Source organism: Xenopus tropicalis, chromosome 1 (assembly GCF_000004195.4).
Source record: "Xenopus tropicalis strain Nigerian chromosome 1, UCB_Xtro_10.0, whole genome shotgun sequence".
In the NCBI taxonomy this organism is placed as follows: Eukaryota; Metazoa; Chordata; class Amphibia; order Anura; family Pipidae; genus Xenopus; species Xenopus tropicalis.
Genome location: NC_030677.2, coordinates 140,653,132 through 140,672,196, shown reverse-complemented (window position 1 = coordinate 140,672,196; position 19,065 = coordinate 140,653,132). Strand labels below are relative to the sequence as shown.

General features: G+C 39.6%; 1 protein-coding gene across 1 annotated transcript in view; it reads left to right on the top strand.

The window, feature by feature from the left end:
- Positions 1–19,065, top strand: part of LOC548369 (uncharacterized loc548369) — a 95,394-nt gene that overhangs the window by 63,125 nt on the left and 13,204 nt on the right. Inside the window, 1 exon segment of the mRNA NM_001114211.1 lies at positions 3,099–3,104. Within this exon segment, the coding sequence (NP_001107683.1) occupies positions 3,099–3,104 (6 nt within the window).

Here is a 19,065-nt window from a genome sequence, read left to right as displayed (position 1 = left end):
CCTGACAGTATGGCAGTTATGTAACATGTCCAAAAGGGAGCATTACACAGTAGTTCCTCAGCTCTAATTCAAAACCGAATAGACCACATAACCATAACTAAATTGGTTTGCCGCTGAAATCAGTATTGTATCTATCTGTTCTTTACTATTTACTTCACTAAAAAAACAATGTAGCAGAGATCAGCTTTCCTTGAGCAAAAAACATAATTTCCCTTTATCCCTTGCACATTACTGTCATCCTTCACAGAGTATGCAAGGCATTGTAGGAATTGGAGTCAATACAGCAAGAAGCCGCAGGCTACAATGGGGCCCAATCCTTGTTGCCTGTGCCAGCCAATGCTGCACTATGTTCCTTGCACTGGATTTTTTTATCCGGTGTAAGATGCTCAGAAGTACATTACATTAGTCAGGAAGGCAGATGGACCGCACCCAGCACTGGTTAGTAAACTAATCAGGTTAGCAACCAAATATCCTTTATAACAATGTCCTGCTGGGTAATTATTCAGTACTATGGAATGGCACAGTCTCATTGGTCATATGAGCTAGCGTGTCATTTTGTTTTAAACAGATGGCATACTGACGCTTAACACTTTAAAAAACCAAGGTCAGTATTTTGTTCCTTTCCATTATTTTGTGCCTTTCCATAATTATCTGCTTCCAATTCTCTAAAACTATAAAGTGGAACAATGTGATTGGTCAAATAGGAGGCATGTGTTTGGGGTAAATGGATGGCAGAATAAAGCTCAGCATGTTGCTTTTGGTCATACCCCATGAAATGCTCGGTTGCAGCAGTTACCCCAGACTGATGCTGTTTTCTCTTAACAGTAGAACAAGTCCAGGGTCTAAGGTAAGCGATTACAATCATGGGGGGGCCTAACATTTTGGCACCCCCCAGTAATTTTACCTTTACTTCTCCTTTAAACAGTTGATAAAGTATTTATTTGTAGTTTGCTATTTAAAATAAGATATTTTATGAAGACCTCTTTTTAATCTATATTTCTAGTCTCCCTATTATCAGATAATAGACTCATAAACATCTTATCTTGAAAACTTGAGAAATATTTTACATCAGCAGGTGGTTCAGTATTAATAGCACAAATTGCCCCTATTCTATTGTATATAAATGTAGAATACTAAATATTGTCCCTACATTGTTCTATATATATATATAATTGTACTGCAGCATGCAAATTCTGATCAACGACTTCCTGATAAAACAGTGTAGCTTCAGAGCACATTGTATCTCAGTTGGGGAAAGCTACACTGCTTTATCTTCATAAACAGTATGAAGTCTGTATTTATAATCGTTTTCTTTGCCATTTATTCTAGTAAGTACTGCTATAAAATGTTGATTGCTTTATATTAATTATATTGCTTTATATAAGTCTTTAACATTATACCCTTGTCATCTTAAATCAAGGAGTCTGATCTGCGATGACCCTGGTTGAGTCTGGCCTTGGAGTTGTGAAGCCATCACAGTCTATCACACTTACCTTAAGTTAATGATGTCTCTATCACACATGGAACTAACTGGTGGATGTGGGTTCTTTGACATCTGGGAAAGACTGGAGTGGACAGGAGAGATGTCTTCTGGCGGGGTTGCTAATTATGGAACTCTTTTCCAAGGCAGAAGAAGCATCGCAAGGGAGTTTTCTAGCTATGAAGTTTACCTTAAAAAAAAAACAGCTTTTACCTTTCTTGCATGGTCAGGATTTTTTGCATTGGAGGAAAATTGGCAAAACTCTGCCTAGCCTTTGGAATGAGGAGAGCAAGACATGGAATGCACTATTTTTTATAGATCTGTGCTGCAAAAAGGTAAAATATTTCTTTACAAAGAAAGTACAACTAACATAGGGAATCATTGGTGAAGAGGCACCAAATAGAAAACAGACTACATGTAATGAAAGGACCACTAAGAGCCATTCCTAGGTTTTATACTATTGTGCTTTCTCTATATAGTTCTATTATATTCAGGGAGCGCAGTATATACAAACCCTGTCTGTGCTCCTGAATTAATATCAGTGTCAATACAATTAATTTAAATACTGTGAGAAAACAAAAGTGAACTAACATAAAAAAAAAACCACACCACTTGATTAAAACAGATAGGGGATATTACATACAATAAATTCCTAAATCAATTTGGATCGTGTTCATAGTTCATCAAATAAAACTATTCCGGAAGTTCATTCTATAAAAACATTCTCTGTACTTTATCATATATACAATAAATATGTACACTAATATCCATGGATATATAAACCCCAATACCTAAAGTGGTGGCACCAGCTAAATATAAATGTCGGCTTCTAGGGCGCACAAGAATGTACCAATTATTGCCACCACTTGTAAGTAATAGGATATTCAGGGAGCAAGTTATAACCATTTATTTTTCCACTCAGAAATATTTTCCACTTAACTGGTATAGAGCATTGGTTATATTAGCCTCTCAGTTTCACCTGGGCCCTTGCATACATGTGTGGATGAAGGAAGAGATGTTGCAGAGCTATTCCTTTCAGCTGCCCTAATAGCATTTCTGGAAGCCAGGAGTCCTCGAATCAAAAATAACAGTAAAGATCGTACTCACAGTACAGGCTTCTCTGATGTTAAGTGCCCAAGGCACATTCAGCTACAGAGCCTTTCACACACTGACGCTGCCTTGGGGTGTATTTGGCAGGAAATCAGGCAGATCTCGATTGGGTAGGTTTGATTTTTCGTAGGATCGGGGACCGCATCGGCTCGTTGATACGGTCCCCGAACCAACGTGCGCCTATACCGAGCGTTCTAATCTGATCGTTGGGCCCCACGGCCAAATGACAGAATTAGCTTGATATCACCCACCCCTAGGTGGGGATTTAGGGAGAAGATCTACTTGCTTGGCGACGTCTCCAAGCAAGTGGATCTTAGTGTGTATGGCAACCTTTACTCTACAAGAGTGTACTATGACAGGAGCTCATCTTCTCCAAGGACCTGACTCCCTTGTCTTTACTAAAGCCCCGATCCCAGGCTTCCCCAGCATCATGCCCCGTGTTCCACAGGTGGAGGAAGAGGAGGAGCATCTTGTTCCCACTTACTAATAAGAAACACATTCTGCCCAGGGATCCAGGTTACAGGTACCAGGACTTCTGGGAAACCTAATAGTGGATTCCCAAAACTAGCAGGGGAGTTAACCCTTAGGGTGCTTAGAAATTGTTTATCATTCACAGCAGTCCATGCTTTAGAGGAGTTTACAAGCTAAGGTCCCTGTCATAAACTTAACACATGTTAGTGTCAGAGTTTTGCAAAAGTCAAAACGTTTTAGTCTCAGTCAATGATATGGAAAAAATAATGTCATATGCCTCATAGCTTTTAGGGATGTTAGCAAGGCATACATTTTTTCACTTTTGAAATAGGATTCCATAATGTTATGGCTCAGTTAGTCCTGTCAAAAATCTAACAAATTAATTCATAAGGTAAACCTAAATTTGTGGAATATTATTTTGAAAACAATAAAGTAAGCTTCCTCTTTTAAAGAGGTATATATTTATAATGAGTAGTGATGCAATGTTGAATGCTCAGATAATGTTTATTCCCACTAATACAGGGTGCTTTTTGCATGAGCTTTAATCAGAGTGCTTACTGGGGTAGCGACACTGTGATTCAGCTTCATTCAAAAACATATACACTTCCTTATTGTGACTGTATAAGTCTGGGGTAAAACATTCCAGTCAGGGTAGCAAAATATACCCCTGGAGACCCAGCAGCAAATATTAATTCCCTGTTTAAGGAGATCCAAAAGGAAAGATCTCATTCACCCCTTTTTAATACATTATTTATTATATTGTATTTACTTAGAACTCCTGTAGTCTTGTAGAGGTATAGGCTATAAAACAAATGAGGAAAGAATATACTTATGTTAATGGTCCATGATTTCTGCCCTAGTTTGCTCCATAGGAGAGTGACAAAATGCTACAAATCACCCAATTATTGTTGGCACCTTTCTCAGCAATGAAAGCTAGACAAAGGGGGCAGGCTGATAATGTCATGGGAGCAATGACACTGAGGATCAGGGAGATGATGTTGTGGCAGGGCTATGATGTCATACACTGTGTGGTATGAAGGAACTTCAAGTTTTCAAAACCATAAAAACTAGGCACAAGGACTGCCTCTGGAAAAAACAGACTGTTCAGTTAAAAACTGGACTAGTGCCAACCGTAGCCCCCATTAAAAACTGAGAGGGAATTGTATCTATATGCAGGGCCTAGTTGTAGGTGTATATCACCCCAAAGTGCAAGAATTCAAGCTTTTCAGACTTCATGCTCCTGCCACGCCCAAAATTTAGCCAAACTATTAATTATGAATCATGGTAAACATTCTGCACTGTTGACTAAATCAAGTTACTCCTTAATATTCTCCTCACAGCAATCTGTCTCTGTACATGCAGCTTTGTGTTGGAGTTATTTTGAAGGTCAGCTTTAATTGGCTAATGAAAGGGAACACTGAGCAGTCAATCAAAATCTGACTTCTAAATGAAGTCAGATTCCTGAGATGGGGTTACTGAAGATAAATTATGAGCAAGGCCTAATTTTTTGGTGAACCATAAAAAATGTCTATGTTCTGTGAGAGATGCAATGGAAAAGATCATTATTTGGTGTATTTCCACCAGTGTTTAAGGTGGGATACAAATGGCACCAGGTAAAATACCTGGTTTTTCGGCAGGTGATGCTGGGTTTATGTTACTGGCTTGGGAAAAGCCAAATGAATAGGTCCCTGGAGTAAATGGAGGGTTAATTGGTTAGGTTCTCCATTCCAAATTCCCTTTAATGTTTTCAGTTGGCCAGGTGTAGGGAGCTGCCTGATTAGATAGTTACATAGTTACATAGTTACATAGTTACATAGGGTTGAAAAATGACCAGAGTCCATCAAGTTCAACCCATCCAAGTAAACCCAGCACACACAACCCACACCCACCAATCCATACACCCACATACACAAACCACACATACAACCACCAACACTAACTGTAGATATTAGTATCACAATAGCCTTGGATATTCTGATTGTTCAAGAACTCATCCAGGCCCCTCTTAAAGGCATTAACAGAATCTGCCATTACCACATCACTAGGAAGGGCATTCCACAACCTCACTGCCCTCACCGTGAAAAACCACCTACGCTGCTTCAAATGGAAGCTCCGTTCCTCTAATCTAAAGGGGTGGCCTCTGGTGCGCTGATTGTTTTTATGGGAAAAAAGAACATCCCCTATCTGCCTATAATCCCCTCTAATGTACTTGTACAGAGTAATCATGTCCCCTCGCAAGCACCTCTTTTCCAGAGAAAACAACCCCAACCTCGACAGTCTAACCTCATAGCTTAAATCTTCCATCCCCTTAACCAGTTTAGTTGCACGTCTCTGCACTCTCTCCAGCTCATTAATATCCTTCTTAAGGACTGGAGCCCAAAACTGCACCGCATACTCAAGGTGAGGCCTTACCAGGGACCTATAAAGGGGCAAAATTATGTTCTCATCCCTTGAGTCAATGCCCTTTTTTATACAAGACAGCACTTTATTTGCTTTAGTAGCCACAGAATGACACTGCCTGGAATTAGACAACTTGTTATCAACAAATACCACTAGATCCTTCTCCATTAAGGATACCCCCAATACACTACCATTCAGATTAGGCTGCAGGTGAGCAGCAAATAAAAGGGCTGTGTGATTACACAGGGGGTTAGAGAGTCGGAGACTGATTCTGGACTCAGAGGGTCACTCTCAGAGTGGGAGCACAGGGCAGGAGGGCTGCCTGTGTTAGTAACTCCCAGGGGGTGCCTCCTGCCACTGCCAGGAGCAGACAGATGAGTGCTGAGAAGAGTCAGCAAGGCTTAATGTGAAGCCTGAGTGTTCCAGAGAGTGGAAGTAACCCTGGAAGGTGAGAGCCCTGAAGAAGGGACATATCATAACACTGAACTGTTGATGAACTGTCTTATGTTTCTGTTGGGAAGAATTGGCCCTGAATAAACCTGTGTTTTGCCTAAAGACATGGTGTCCATGTCTCTTATGCTCCAGATCCTCTGCATGCCTGCCTACCATTGCTAATTCCCCCAAAATTGCGTGTACAGGCAGTCAGCATGTCACAGTTCTCTTCATTATAGTGCCCCCTTTGTTAATTTGTATGCAATAAACCATAGACAGATTATACATTATCACGTGGGCAAGTCATAGTAAGACAAATTTTTCCTACTCTCCTAGTATTTATTTACTTTTGTTTTCCTTACCTTTCATTCTAGTAAGTACTAATGAATTATGTACACTATTTTTAATATATTTTTTTTTATTCTTGTATGTCCAAGTTGTTAGTATCATGGCTTTCTCACCTTAAATCAAGAAATCCAATGTGCTATAATTGTACCATCACAGTCTTTCACACTTACCTGTACAGTTACTGGTTACACTATCATGAATGGATCTAACTGGTATCCATCTGGGAAAAGAATGGAATAGATAGGAGAACTGTCGAATGATGGAGACTCTATTTCAAGGCAAATCAAGCATCACCTGGCAGGTTTCTAGCAATGCAATCTACTTGACCCTTGAAAGTATAAAATCAGAAGATAGTGAAAAAACTGTTGATACAGGGGTAAAACCAATGGGAAAAAAACACTACAAAATCACAGCTGCACTGTTTCTATAAAATGTATCTTCTTCATACTAGCACCAGACACTTTGCTAACTGCAATATGCTCTGACAACAGGTACGTTTCACTTATGTGAAAGGCTGGGTTACATCAGTAAAATATATTACGAAAAATGTTTGTGTTGGACCTGAGCACTTGCGGGTGAAATAATTCAGCCATGTTTAGGGTTGCAAACTCAGCCCCTTTTGCTGACAGTGTGCAGGAATGACCTCAGACCTATGTACATTTATTCCAGGTCACATATTAAAATGATGCAGCAACCCTGCACTAGCTTCATAGGGGTCTCATATTATCAAGTTTCTACCTTCATTGGCTCCTTCACAGGAACTTGTGGCATATGTTACGGAAAGCCCCAGGTCCCAAGCATTCTGAATAACAGGTCCCATACCTGTTTTCCAAATAGCTTACCTACTATTTGCTATGTAAAGCTCCCCATACACTATAAGATCCGCTCGCTTGGCGATGTCGCCAAGCGAGCGGATCTTTACCCCATATCCCCACCTACGGGAATCCGAGTGGATTTTCTAACCTTTACTAACCTTTACCCGATATCCCCACCTACGGGAATCCGAGTGGATTTTCTAACCTGGCCGATCGAGATCTGGCCAATTTCAGGTCAGATATCGGTCGGCCAGGCCGCTCGGTTCTGCCCATACACGGGCCGATTAGCTGCCGAATCAGTCCAAGGGACCGATATCGGCAGCTACTATCGGCCCGTGTATGGGGACCTTAACTGTGTGTCAGGCCGAGGAGTGGAGGCCGTAGCCAGCAAGCCTACAAACGTCTCACACTAACCGGAGGCTTGCCTGAGGATGAGAACAGGAAGCACGGGAGTGGAGAGAGGCCGGAGACCCAAAACGCAGTAACAACAGGATCAAGCAGGAGGATGGTCAGACAGGTCCAGGTCGAGGCAGGCAGAACAGGTTCAAAAGCGGATTCCAGGCAGAGGTTAACAACAGAAGAATCAGATTAGGGAAAAATGCCAGGCACCAGGATAACTTGATAACCAAGCAAAGATGGCATGTACATGGCGAGTATTTACAGGGTGGCAACAAGACGCAAGTGCGCGCTGCATCAGGACGCACGTCAAAGCGTGCGGACGTGCACGCTTCGACGTGACTTTTCGCCGTGCACGACTTTACGCACGCAACTTTTCCCCATGCCGCGCGCCCCTGTTTATTATACTTCAAAAGTTTCTGGTAGCCCATGAGGCGGAATGCAGCAGAATGCCATCCCGACACTTCTTTTTTCCCGCCAACATATACTACCAGAGCTTTTGAGTGAGGCTGAGTTTGTCATCCATCCTTGTAGTTTCATCCCAGAATAGAAGATTGTCCCCGTCTGGCCACTGTATACATTTGTTCCCACTTTATATATGTATCTGTATGCAAACCACCATGTGGGCTTCAAAGAAGGGAAATTAAAAGTACTACAATCCTTTTCACATTAAACTTTTATGTATTTACATACTGCTATGTTGGCACTGCATTTATATATTGTTATGTGTATTTGGGTATTAAACATCAAGAGTGATACTTTTTCTTGCAGTTGGAGCCAAATATTAGCCAGATGGCAATAGTAGATCACAGGGTGATAAAATCTGGGTACCCCTGGTCTACATAGTCGTACTGTCCTACAATGAATGCAAATGGCAGCCACCAATAGTTATTTAGTACTTTATTTATATAAATTAACTTAGAGTTTCAGAGGCAGACACTTTTTCTTTTTTTCCTTTGTGCAGATAATCTGTAAATTTCAAGGACTTAAAAACCCTATTAATTAATTCAATAATACCAGACTGAATGGCACGGATTATACTTAACACATTTTATGCATAAATAACATTTTATACAAAAATATGCAGACTTATAATACTACTAGAATATAAATGTTTTGGCCTTGGCAGTGACAGCTTACATATGGCATTGGTGGTCACTAACTTTATTTTTGCATTAATAATGCAATTGAGATCATTAAAAATGTTCATTAAGGGACTTAGACACATTACTGATGGTCATCTGATCTGTCCCCCTCTGTATAGTTTCCCAACAACAATGATTTATCCTCTTGTAAATCTACTCATTCATGGTTACATATGCATTGCAGCTGAGACTTAGAGCACGAAGCTTATTCTGGCTAAAAGTTAATGTACTGCTCTGTGTCACTGTGTACACTGGGGGCACAATGCATGATCCTCATACAAAAACTTCCCTTGCATCTGTTATCACTGTTCAGACAGACAATCCTCCTGAAAATATACTCACTCATAGCCGTATATATGTACAATAGCTGAGATTTACAGCCCTAAGCCTATTCTGGCTGAAAGTTAATGTACTTCTCTGTGTCACTGTGCGAGCTGGGGCACAATGCACAATCTTAGTACAAAAACTTCCCGTGCATCTGTTATTACTGTTCAGCCTAACCATTACCATATCTTAACTGGATAAAATACTGTACCATAAAATATATAAAAAAAAAAACAGGTGGAGAAAGATTAAACCCACGTTTTTCTTGTATAAGGAGGGAATTATAAGATTTTACCTCTTTTTGAATCATTAGGTCTTGAAGATGAAGAAAACTCATCATAAGATCTACAGACATGCCTTGCATTAAGTATAGCACAGTTATTATGCACCTGTTTTTGAAAAAGAGGAAATATTTCAATAGAAAGGAAATGGAATAAACATAGGAAACAGATTACCCGCAGACAGTATAATAGAGTTCTAAATATACATAACCAAATCTGGTTTGTGGTAGTTCATGATGTACACAGCCATCAAAACATAAGAACTGCACAAAGTTTGTGTAGCTTGACACATTTTCTATAATAATAATAATAATAATAATAATAATAATAAGGGGCAGTTTTACTAAAACTTCATAATTTTTCATTTTTTTTTATTTTCAAATTCGACTAAACTCGTTTTCCTGAACACCTAAAAAAAAGTCGCTGTGAGAGAAGTCTTGAAAAACTCAAGTTCAGATTGTCACTGCAAAAATCCCAACATGATTTTCAGATAAAACCCAGCAAAATCTTTAAAATTTTGAGACAAAAGAGAGAACTTCAAGGAAACTTCAAAGACTTCTACGTGAACTTGGCAACTTTAATCTGGCAAATTGTCAAATTCAGATTTTTAGCCACATAAACGCATAGTAAATTTCAGAATAGTCGTAGGGTTTTTCCTCTGTGACTTTTAAAAAAAAATTTAAATCCAGTTTAAAATTAAAAATGATGTTTAGTAAATGAGCCCCTTAGTATCTGTGAGGATTTTTTTTTTGCCATAAAAAAACACCCAATAACACCAATGTATATTGCTCAGAAAAAGTTGCAACAAATAAAAATCACCAAAATGTTAGGCACCCCCAAGTGACTTAGATCGCTTACCTTGTACCCCGGGCTGGTGTCCCTGTTAGGAGAAAACAGCACCAGCCCGGGGCACCTGGGGCAATGCGCTTCCTCCTTCCGGCTTTGTTAAGGTGTGACTGTGAGTCAGGCGCATGCGCAGTAGAGTGAAAAGCCGACTTTTCTGTTAAAGCTCGGCTTTTCACTCTACTGCGCATGCGCGCGGCGATACAGGAAGAAGGAAGCGCTGGCAGCTACCCCAGGCTGGTGCTGTTCTCTCCCAACTGGGGCACCAGCCCGGGGTAAAAGGTAGGCGATTAAAGTCACTTGGGGGTGCCTAATATTTTGGCACCCCCAAGTGACTTTGCCTTTCCATGTCCTTTAAAGGGGAGGGCATGCCTTCAGGTCCGGACAAAGGGACTTTTGGCTCCGAAGCGTTGCACGTTTGCAATTAACTTGCAAGGGCTTGCCATGCCTATAATTTCTTTGGAGTGCCAGTGCTTGCTCTTTTTAAGGCCACAAAGGCCCAGGCCTATGGCAAGGTAAATGTAAGAGTGGTGTGCCACCCAGCTGTACTTCAACTTTGCTCACATATGGAGCACTGGGGTCTAGGCATGCTGGGGATTTCTGCAGGTCCTGTTCCCAGTGCTCCATGTGCAAGACAAATGGATGAGCTTCTGCGCAATCCTGGGGGATCCTGGGGGGAGGGGGAGTGAGAGGGGCACCTTACAGGGGGTGGCCTCTGGGCCATAATATAACAAATATTTAGAAAACTTTTTCTCAAAAATAATTTTTTTTAAAAATAAACAAAAAAATGATTTCTTTAATTTTTTTTCTAGGGTCTCCAGCCTTTTTTGAGTGTTTGGAGCTCTTGCCACATTTCTCAAAGGGCGGGCTCCTGCCTGTCTGCCCTCCTCGTTAGCCTCGTGCCTACACTCCCCCAGGCTTTCTTTACCTTGACTGGGCATTAGAATTTCTGAGGCAAAAACAACCTTCAATGAATATATTAATATTTTTATTTACCTTCAGAGGTGGGGCTTGTTGGGCTAATTGTGGGTGGCTCCATTATATCACCCAACCACAGTTCTATGATAAATAGGTGGAAATCTTACATCCCAACATTTTAAAAGATACATAGATACATAGATTTCCAAATGCCATTGCATGTCCTAATCTAGTTTTGTCCAACTTATTACATGTAGTGGCCAATCATATGTCATACAGTATGCTTTCACCAGTTAGACAGCCCTGTACTAATCTATTTTCGTCAGTGTAGACCATTTTTATAATGTCTTTCCTAACAACAATATACATACTGAGATAGTAACATACATTTCTAAGTGAAAAATAATTACATTCACCAGGCTCCACTGCCTTTATATTCTCCTCAATGTGTGGCTCTGGGGCACTGGGTGCAGGCTGTTGCTCCTCTATCTGCTCCTATGCCACTATCTCCTGCTCTGCATGGGCAGCTTGTCTTCCTTATGGGACAAACATTTTTTTGTAGCACAAGCATAAACATTTTACTTACTTAAACACTTACTTTCTATGTCCCACTGCACCTGCGTGACATAATCAGGGCTCCTTCTCTTCAAATCGATCCACATCCTTTGAAGGATGTGGAGTTCAAAACTGCATCCTTGTCATGAGTTGACTTTTTTGTGCCTGCTTGTGTTGTACCCAAATAGGCAAATTGTCATAATTGGTGGGCAGCAAAAAGCTTACCAACTCATAAGCACATTTGTCCGTGAGTGATCTAAGCTCTGGTATCTTGTCACACACACAGCAAGACAAGCAATAAAATGGTAGAGCAGGACATGTGACAAGGGAAAGGAGTCAACCAATGTAACATTAATGAATTTTTTCATTTCCGTATGTTAATGTGTGAATGATATTTTATCTTGAGAATGTAATAATTATTTAGAATTACATAACAGAATTTGCCATTTTGTTGTGCTACAACTTTTCGCCAACGAAGCGGCAGTAATAGAAATTTTGCCAGACCAAAAATTTGGGGGTAAGTATATCTTAAGTATATCTATAAGTATGAGGATAAAATTTATGGGAGGACCCTTTATGCAAAATGCCCCAGGTCCTAAACATTCAGGATGATAGGTCCCACACCTGTACTATATTTAATGATGGGCAATTAACTAATATCACCAATTTTTTATAATAGTTATCTACTAAATAATATCAATTTATTGACTAATAAAATGTGTATTCATATTATTTTTTACCAATAGTCTCAGTAATGTTAGGTGGTCATGTTGAGAAAAACTGACTCCACAGCTCACCCCCTTTATCATTTCTGTCATAATTTTACATAACACCACTCTCCAGGCAACAATAAAAATTGGTTTCAGTTTTCTCATTATGTAGAAATGTTTCTGGTACTAGCCTTTGCTATGAGAAACAGCTTATACAGAATGGATTTGATAATAGGCAATAACATTTGATAAATGCAAGGTTCACACTTTATTAGGAATAATATAAATGGGAATTATACTGTCGAGGTTGGGGTTGTTTTCTCTGGAAAAAAAACACTTGCAAGGGGACATGATTACTCTGTACAAGTACATTAGAGGGGATTATAGGCAGATGGGGGATTTTGTTTTTTCCCATAAAAACAATCAACGCACCAGAGGTCACCCCTTTAGATTAGAGGAACGGAGCTTCCATTTGATCTTTAGATATATAGATCTATATATATATACCTGTATATATATATATATAATAGAAAGAGTGGCGCACACACAGGCACTTTATACAAAAGAAAAAGTGTTTTTCAATAAAAACACTTTTTCTTTTGTATCAAGTCCCTGTGTGGGCGGCACTCTTTCTATTATATTTTTGTTTTTGACCTGCACCAAGGGCATTTGGACTTGTATAGGGTGTGCTCCTCCCTGTGCACTATATATATCAGTGTATATATAGATCTGTTTATGTGTGTGATACATGTTTACGTTCATTTGGAGGGGTTGAGCTTGATTAACTATTTATAAATTCCCAAAAAATAAGACAGGAGAGATAACAGTTTATTAATATGTCTGACACAGAATTTTCTCCCTTAACATGCAGCAGTATGAAAACCTTTTGTAGTCACTTTTTGATTCTGTGATGTGACGCAGTTCCATATTATCTGTATTTGCAATAGCTTGTTTTTTTATAGTTGATCTTTTTATGTATATGATTCTTTTTGTTCCTTTTACTCTTCCTGCCTGCTCTGCTTTTAATCCTTTAAGAATATTCTATTTTGCGCAAGTTATTATAGGAACAGATGTTTTTGTGAGTCTTTGTATCAGTGTGGGGAACCACTGTGCTTCTCTCCAATGCAAAAACCTTTGTCCAACAGTGAAACTGGAAGAGAAGAGAAAGGGGAAACACATTTTCTCTCATTGTATAATCTAATTCTCTTCCTCCCAAGAACCAAACACGGAGTAGCTTCATTCTAGTTGTTTGCTCTTTTTGGCTCAAGAAATAACAAAAACCCATAGCCTTTTTGGGGGTTTAAAGGTATGTGTGGCAAAAACCCTATTCATTGATTCATGTTGCAAAAGGCAGATATGAAGTTAAAAAAAGCTTACCGTATATACTCGAGTATAAGCCAACTTTTTCAGCACGAAAAATGTGCTGAAAAACTGAGGCTCGGCTTATACTCGCGTGAATATAGGCTGCGCTGGCATTCGGTGCGCACCCCCCCCCCCCCCACGTGTACTTGCCCGTTCGCGTGTGTGCACACATACGCAAGCACCCCAGTACACACGGGGGGGAAGGGGGGTGCGTCGTGCGTGTTAGGGAGGGAGGGGGTGAGGTGAGAATGCCAGGAGAGAAGACAGCCCGAGTACACGTGGTGGGTAGAGGGGGGGGGGGTGCGACGTGTGCGCTGAATAGCAGGGGAGGCAACAGCTGTGGGTCAGTAGAGAAATGTAGCACATTTGATGGGGAATAATGGTTTTCATGCATTTCCCTGCTCTTTAGTAATGTTCTCTTTGATGATCTTTTGTTTACAACTTAATCACCACTACACTGTACATGTTCTTAAAAAGAATTGCACTGGGGAGAGACAGCTGTGTGTCGGTAGGGATGTAGCGAACATTGGCAAAAATGTTCGCGAACCCGTTCGCGGACTTTCGGCAAAACTCGCGAATATTCGCAAACTTTGCGAACCCCATAGACTTCAATGGGAAGGCGAACTTTAAAACCTAGAAAAGCCATTTCTGGCCAGAAAACTGATTTTAAAGTTGTTTAAAGGGTGCCACGACCTGGACAGTGGCATGCAGGAGGGGGATCAAGGGCAAAAATTCCTCTGAAAAATACTTTGTAAAAAAAACACAAAAAAAAAACGCAAAAAAAAACGCAAAAAAATAACGCCAAAAAAAAAACGCAAGCTATTCCTATGTATACGCAAAGGCGAAAAACCGAAGCGAATAAACGTGACGGAAGAAACCGAGGCAAAAAAACGCGGCGAACCCAACATGGCGAACATCACCAAAAGTTCGCGAATTTGCGGACTTGCGAACACCCGATGTTCGCGTGAATTAGTTCTCCGGCGAACAGTTCGCTACATCTCTATGTGTCCGTAGATGGTGGATATTGCACTAGGGAGAGACAGCTGTGTGTCGGTAGATGGTGGATATTGCACTGGGGAGAGACAGCTGTGTGTCGGTAGATGGTGGATATTGCACTGGGGAGAGACAGCTGTGTGTCGGTAGATGGTGGATATTGCACTGGGGAGAGACAGCTGTGTGTCGGTAGATGGTGGATATTGCACTGGGGAGAGACAGCTGTGTGTCGGTAGATGGTGGATATTGCACTGGGGAGAGACAGCTGTGTGTCGGTAGATGGTGGATATTGCACTGGGGAGAGACAGCTGTGTTAGGGTTTATTATGGTATTATGCTATTATATCAGTACAGTACATTGTTCTAGTGGTCTGAGCACCACTTGTGTTTTTCAAATATGCATAGAATACAAATTCTGTGGGGCACATGAAGCTGTAGAACTGATGAGCTGATCATATATGTGATTGCATATGTGTGACTGGTTTGGTATAGACAGACTGAGCAGTTCTACATCAGTATTTTAGCAATTTGGTACGGGTGAAACCCTGATGGAAAGCACCCAGGCCAATTCTATTACCAAGCACTTCCCTCAGCCCATGTAAAATACTGCATTCTGAAGTGCCTCTGCAATGCAGGACAAGCACAGGGGGGGGGAAAGTGTTAAGAAGTTCACTAAATTCCACACTGGCTCTTACACCTGTGCTGCTGCTGGCAACTGTAGATCACTTGATACAGCCTGATAATGAAGTTATGGGAACCTGCAGCAATTTCCATAAATAAAAAATGGAGCCGCTGGCTGTGTTTTCTCCAGTCGCTGTCAATATGCTGCAATAACTGTATCACAACTGAGTTATCATAACTGAGTTACTGAGTTATGCATTAGCTGGAAAACTCAAGCTTTAGCAGCTCTATTACATTTTTCTGATACATACTCAGTAAGTAAATAAAAGTCAATTTTATGTATAATTGCCCAGAACTTATAGCAATATTACCACAGTGGCAATTCCATGTATAACAATCCAGGAACTCATAGCCACAGTAGCTGCTGCATTTCCCACCCTAGGCTTATACTCGAATCAATAAGTTTTTACAGTTTTCTTAGGTAAAATTAGGTACCTCGGCTTATATTCGGATCGGCTTATACTCGAGTATATATGGTAATAACCAATAAAAACCGCAAAAGTCCTGAATTAATATTAGTTTTACTTATTGTTTGTTATCTCTTCTTCAGTCTCTGTATCATCATTGTATATCTTTTACAAATATATATGCTTGAGTTGAGATTGGGGCACACACATCCTCACTTTAAACACCAGAAGTGACGGCAGGTGGATGATTTTTAACACAACTGTGTCCAATTTGCATCAAACCGCAAGTGAACAAATTGACGCATCGGCTGCAGTTGTTTCAGGCACATCCTATTGTAACCACAATTACATGGAATTATGGGAAAATACACTGGAAGTAGTGAAGAGTGAAATTTTAGCAAGGTTTCATCATGAAAAAAACCCATAGTCACAGGGTAAAATAAAGTCATGTGAAAAGTAGCGGCAAAAAACGCCCATTGATTTTTTTGCCAAAATGGAACAGATTTGCTGATCACTAACTGCAAGATGTCATTATTGCATTGTGGGTAAAAAACATAAAAATTGTGTCTTAAGTTTGAACATTACACAGGGTCAATGATACCTAATATTTAGGACTCCTAATATTTAGGATTGAAGTCTTCCAGTGTATTGGTTCTACTTCAAGTGTTTTCCCTATTGATATACAAAGAAAGGTTAAATGGTGCACTAAGTTGAACAAGTTTTTAAAATTGTAGGCAGTACTATTTCCCTGAAATATGTTCCACCATGTCAGATAGACTGTGCTATTAAAGTTATTGTTTGCAGTAGGGACATATGTATTAGGGATTCATGTTTATTGTATTCTTTACATAGCACATTTAGTAATTAATTAAATAAGTCATAATATTATTATTATTAACAAGATTCTTTAAATTGGCAGCATAATCTGCAACACTGTATGATAGACGGGTAAATAACCAAACATACAGGGACTGATTTACCAAGCCTTTTTAAATCAGACAAATAATGACTGCTGCAATCAGTAAATTGTCCCTGTTAATTTCATGCTTGGGCAAAAGAATTTTTATTTGTCCCGTGTGCATTTTCTCTGTGTTTTGGTTTTTTTCTTTGAATGATAAGAGGAAGTGAAGAAACCTTTCCCCAGTGCTATTATATATATAAATTATTTTCAAACAGATTTTAAGCAAGTAGAGACAAGGAAACAGCTCAATTACCATAACTTCCTCCTAGGAAACCACATAGATTGTACTACTGATAGCTCAGAGCAGCTAGGTTCTCCTATGAAGAAACTGAGAGATGTAAATACAGTGACCATGCTCATATGTCATTGTAACCTATGGTTAATTATTTTCTTCAGGCATTAATGATTGTCAGCTTACAGGAATATTTTCCAAGAAGGTTCTCATAAACTGCACTGACAGACATTTCTATAGAGTCATAAACATGATAAGGGGCCTATTTATTAAAATTAGTGATGAGTGAATCTGTCCCATTTTGCTTTGCCAAAAAATTAGCAAAGCTGCAGACAAACTTGCCAAATGTGGGTACCACGTGACTTTTTTTCACATGACCACACCTTTTTAACATGACCACCCCCTTTTGGTGCAACTTTGTCTTTTTCTACATGACCTTACCTATTTTACACAACTTTTTTGTGCCAAAATTTTTCACTCATCGCTAATTAAAATTCAAGATTGTGTTTTTTCTTCTGAATTTCAAGAAAATAATGGTAATAAAACACGATCTTTCGTATTTTTTCATTTGAATTTTCGAAATTTGAGTTTACATGATTTATCAATAACATTTTTTAAAAAATATGAATGAAAAAACATTTAATCTATTTTATTTTTCAAGTTTTTTCACCAGTAGAATTTTTGTAAATGAATGAAACAATGTGATTTCATTGTAATGGGTAAGCCGATTTATCAAACTTCGAATTGACATAATTTTCAAGGAGTTTTCTACATATATGGATTTTTTCATATAAAAACAAATTTAAAAATTGTGAATTAACTTTTTTGACATGCAACATTTTCGTCATTTCGGCGGCACAGAACAGATTCGCTCATCACTAGATGAGAGTGATTAGTGCTTATTTGTACGAAGAAGGAGAAGTACCAGTAGAAAGTGGCATAGAAAGTGGCAGGTTAAATAGGTGGGTCAGTGCAGGGCTGAGTGTATCAGAAATTGGGTAAAGGAGGTGAGAAGGTATAGGGTTGAGGGAGCAGGTTGTGGGGTTTGAGCAGGCTGGACGTTTTCTCACTTCATCTAAAGGGGTGAAAGAGTGTAACATAGATGTGAGTGTACTGCATTTTAATTTAAGATTTTTATCAACTGGTATACTCAGGGGCACATTTACTAATCCACGAACGTCCGAAAAGCGTCCGAATGCGTTTTTTTCGTAATGATCGGTATTTTGCGATTTTTACATAAATTGTTGCGACTTTTTCGTAGGCGTTACCACTTTTTCGTAAATTGTCGCGACTTTTTTGTAGCGTTACGACTTGCGCGAATTGTCGCGACTTTTTCGTAGCCGTCGCGCCAAGTACGAAAGTTTCGTATTGATTCAAGCTTCAGGTTGGAGCTGCAGAGTGCCATTGAGTCCTATGGGAGGCTTCCAAAATCATGCAAAGTCTGAAAGGTTTGCTCGCCGTTTTACGAGCGCTCAATATGAAAAAGTTGCGACAATATACGAGCAAATGGTAACGGCGACGAAAAAGTCGCGACAATTCGCGCAAGTCGTAACGGCTACGAAAAAGTCATAACGGCGACGAAAAAAATCGCAAAAAATACGAAAAAGTCGCAAAATGTTCGTTTCCAATCCGAATTTTTCCCATTCGGATTCGTGGATTAGTAAATGTGCCCCTCAGTCTAATGAGCTTGATTTTGTCCTTAATTAAACAAGCAAGGTCTTGGGCAGTTACAGTAATGGGCGGAGGATGCAGAGGGGTTATAGCAAGGATTAAAATGTTGTTGTGGTTTAGAGGATAGGGAAGAGAATAAAGCTGAAAAGTACAGTTGTTTAGCAACTGATAAAGCCCCATTGCTCTAAATGTGACATTTTTGGTTACATTTAATATTACAAATCAAATCTGGGAAGGTTGTAAGGCATGTGGATTTCTGAATGTATCTAAAGCGTTTAACAGCACAGTTAGGGGTAAGGAATATGAATGTAGATATTAGGTGAATTGTCGCACAGAGAATGTGATTTATCTGGCAACTTGTAAATTTGGATAAGTTAATAAGTTGGGAAGACCAATAATAAGTTGGGAAGACCAATCGGAGGCTGAAAGACAGAATTTTAGAGCATATTGCTTCTGTAGGGAGAGAAGATACAACTTCTGCAATGCACGATGGTAATGTACATCAGTCTATTAATTTATGTATATGAGATA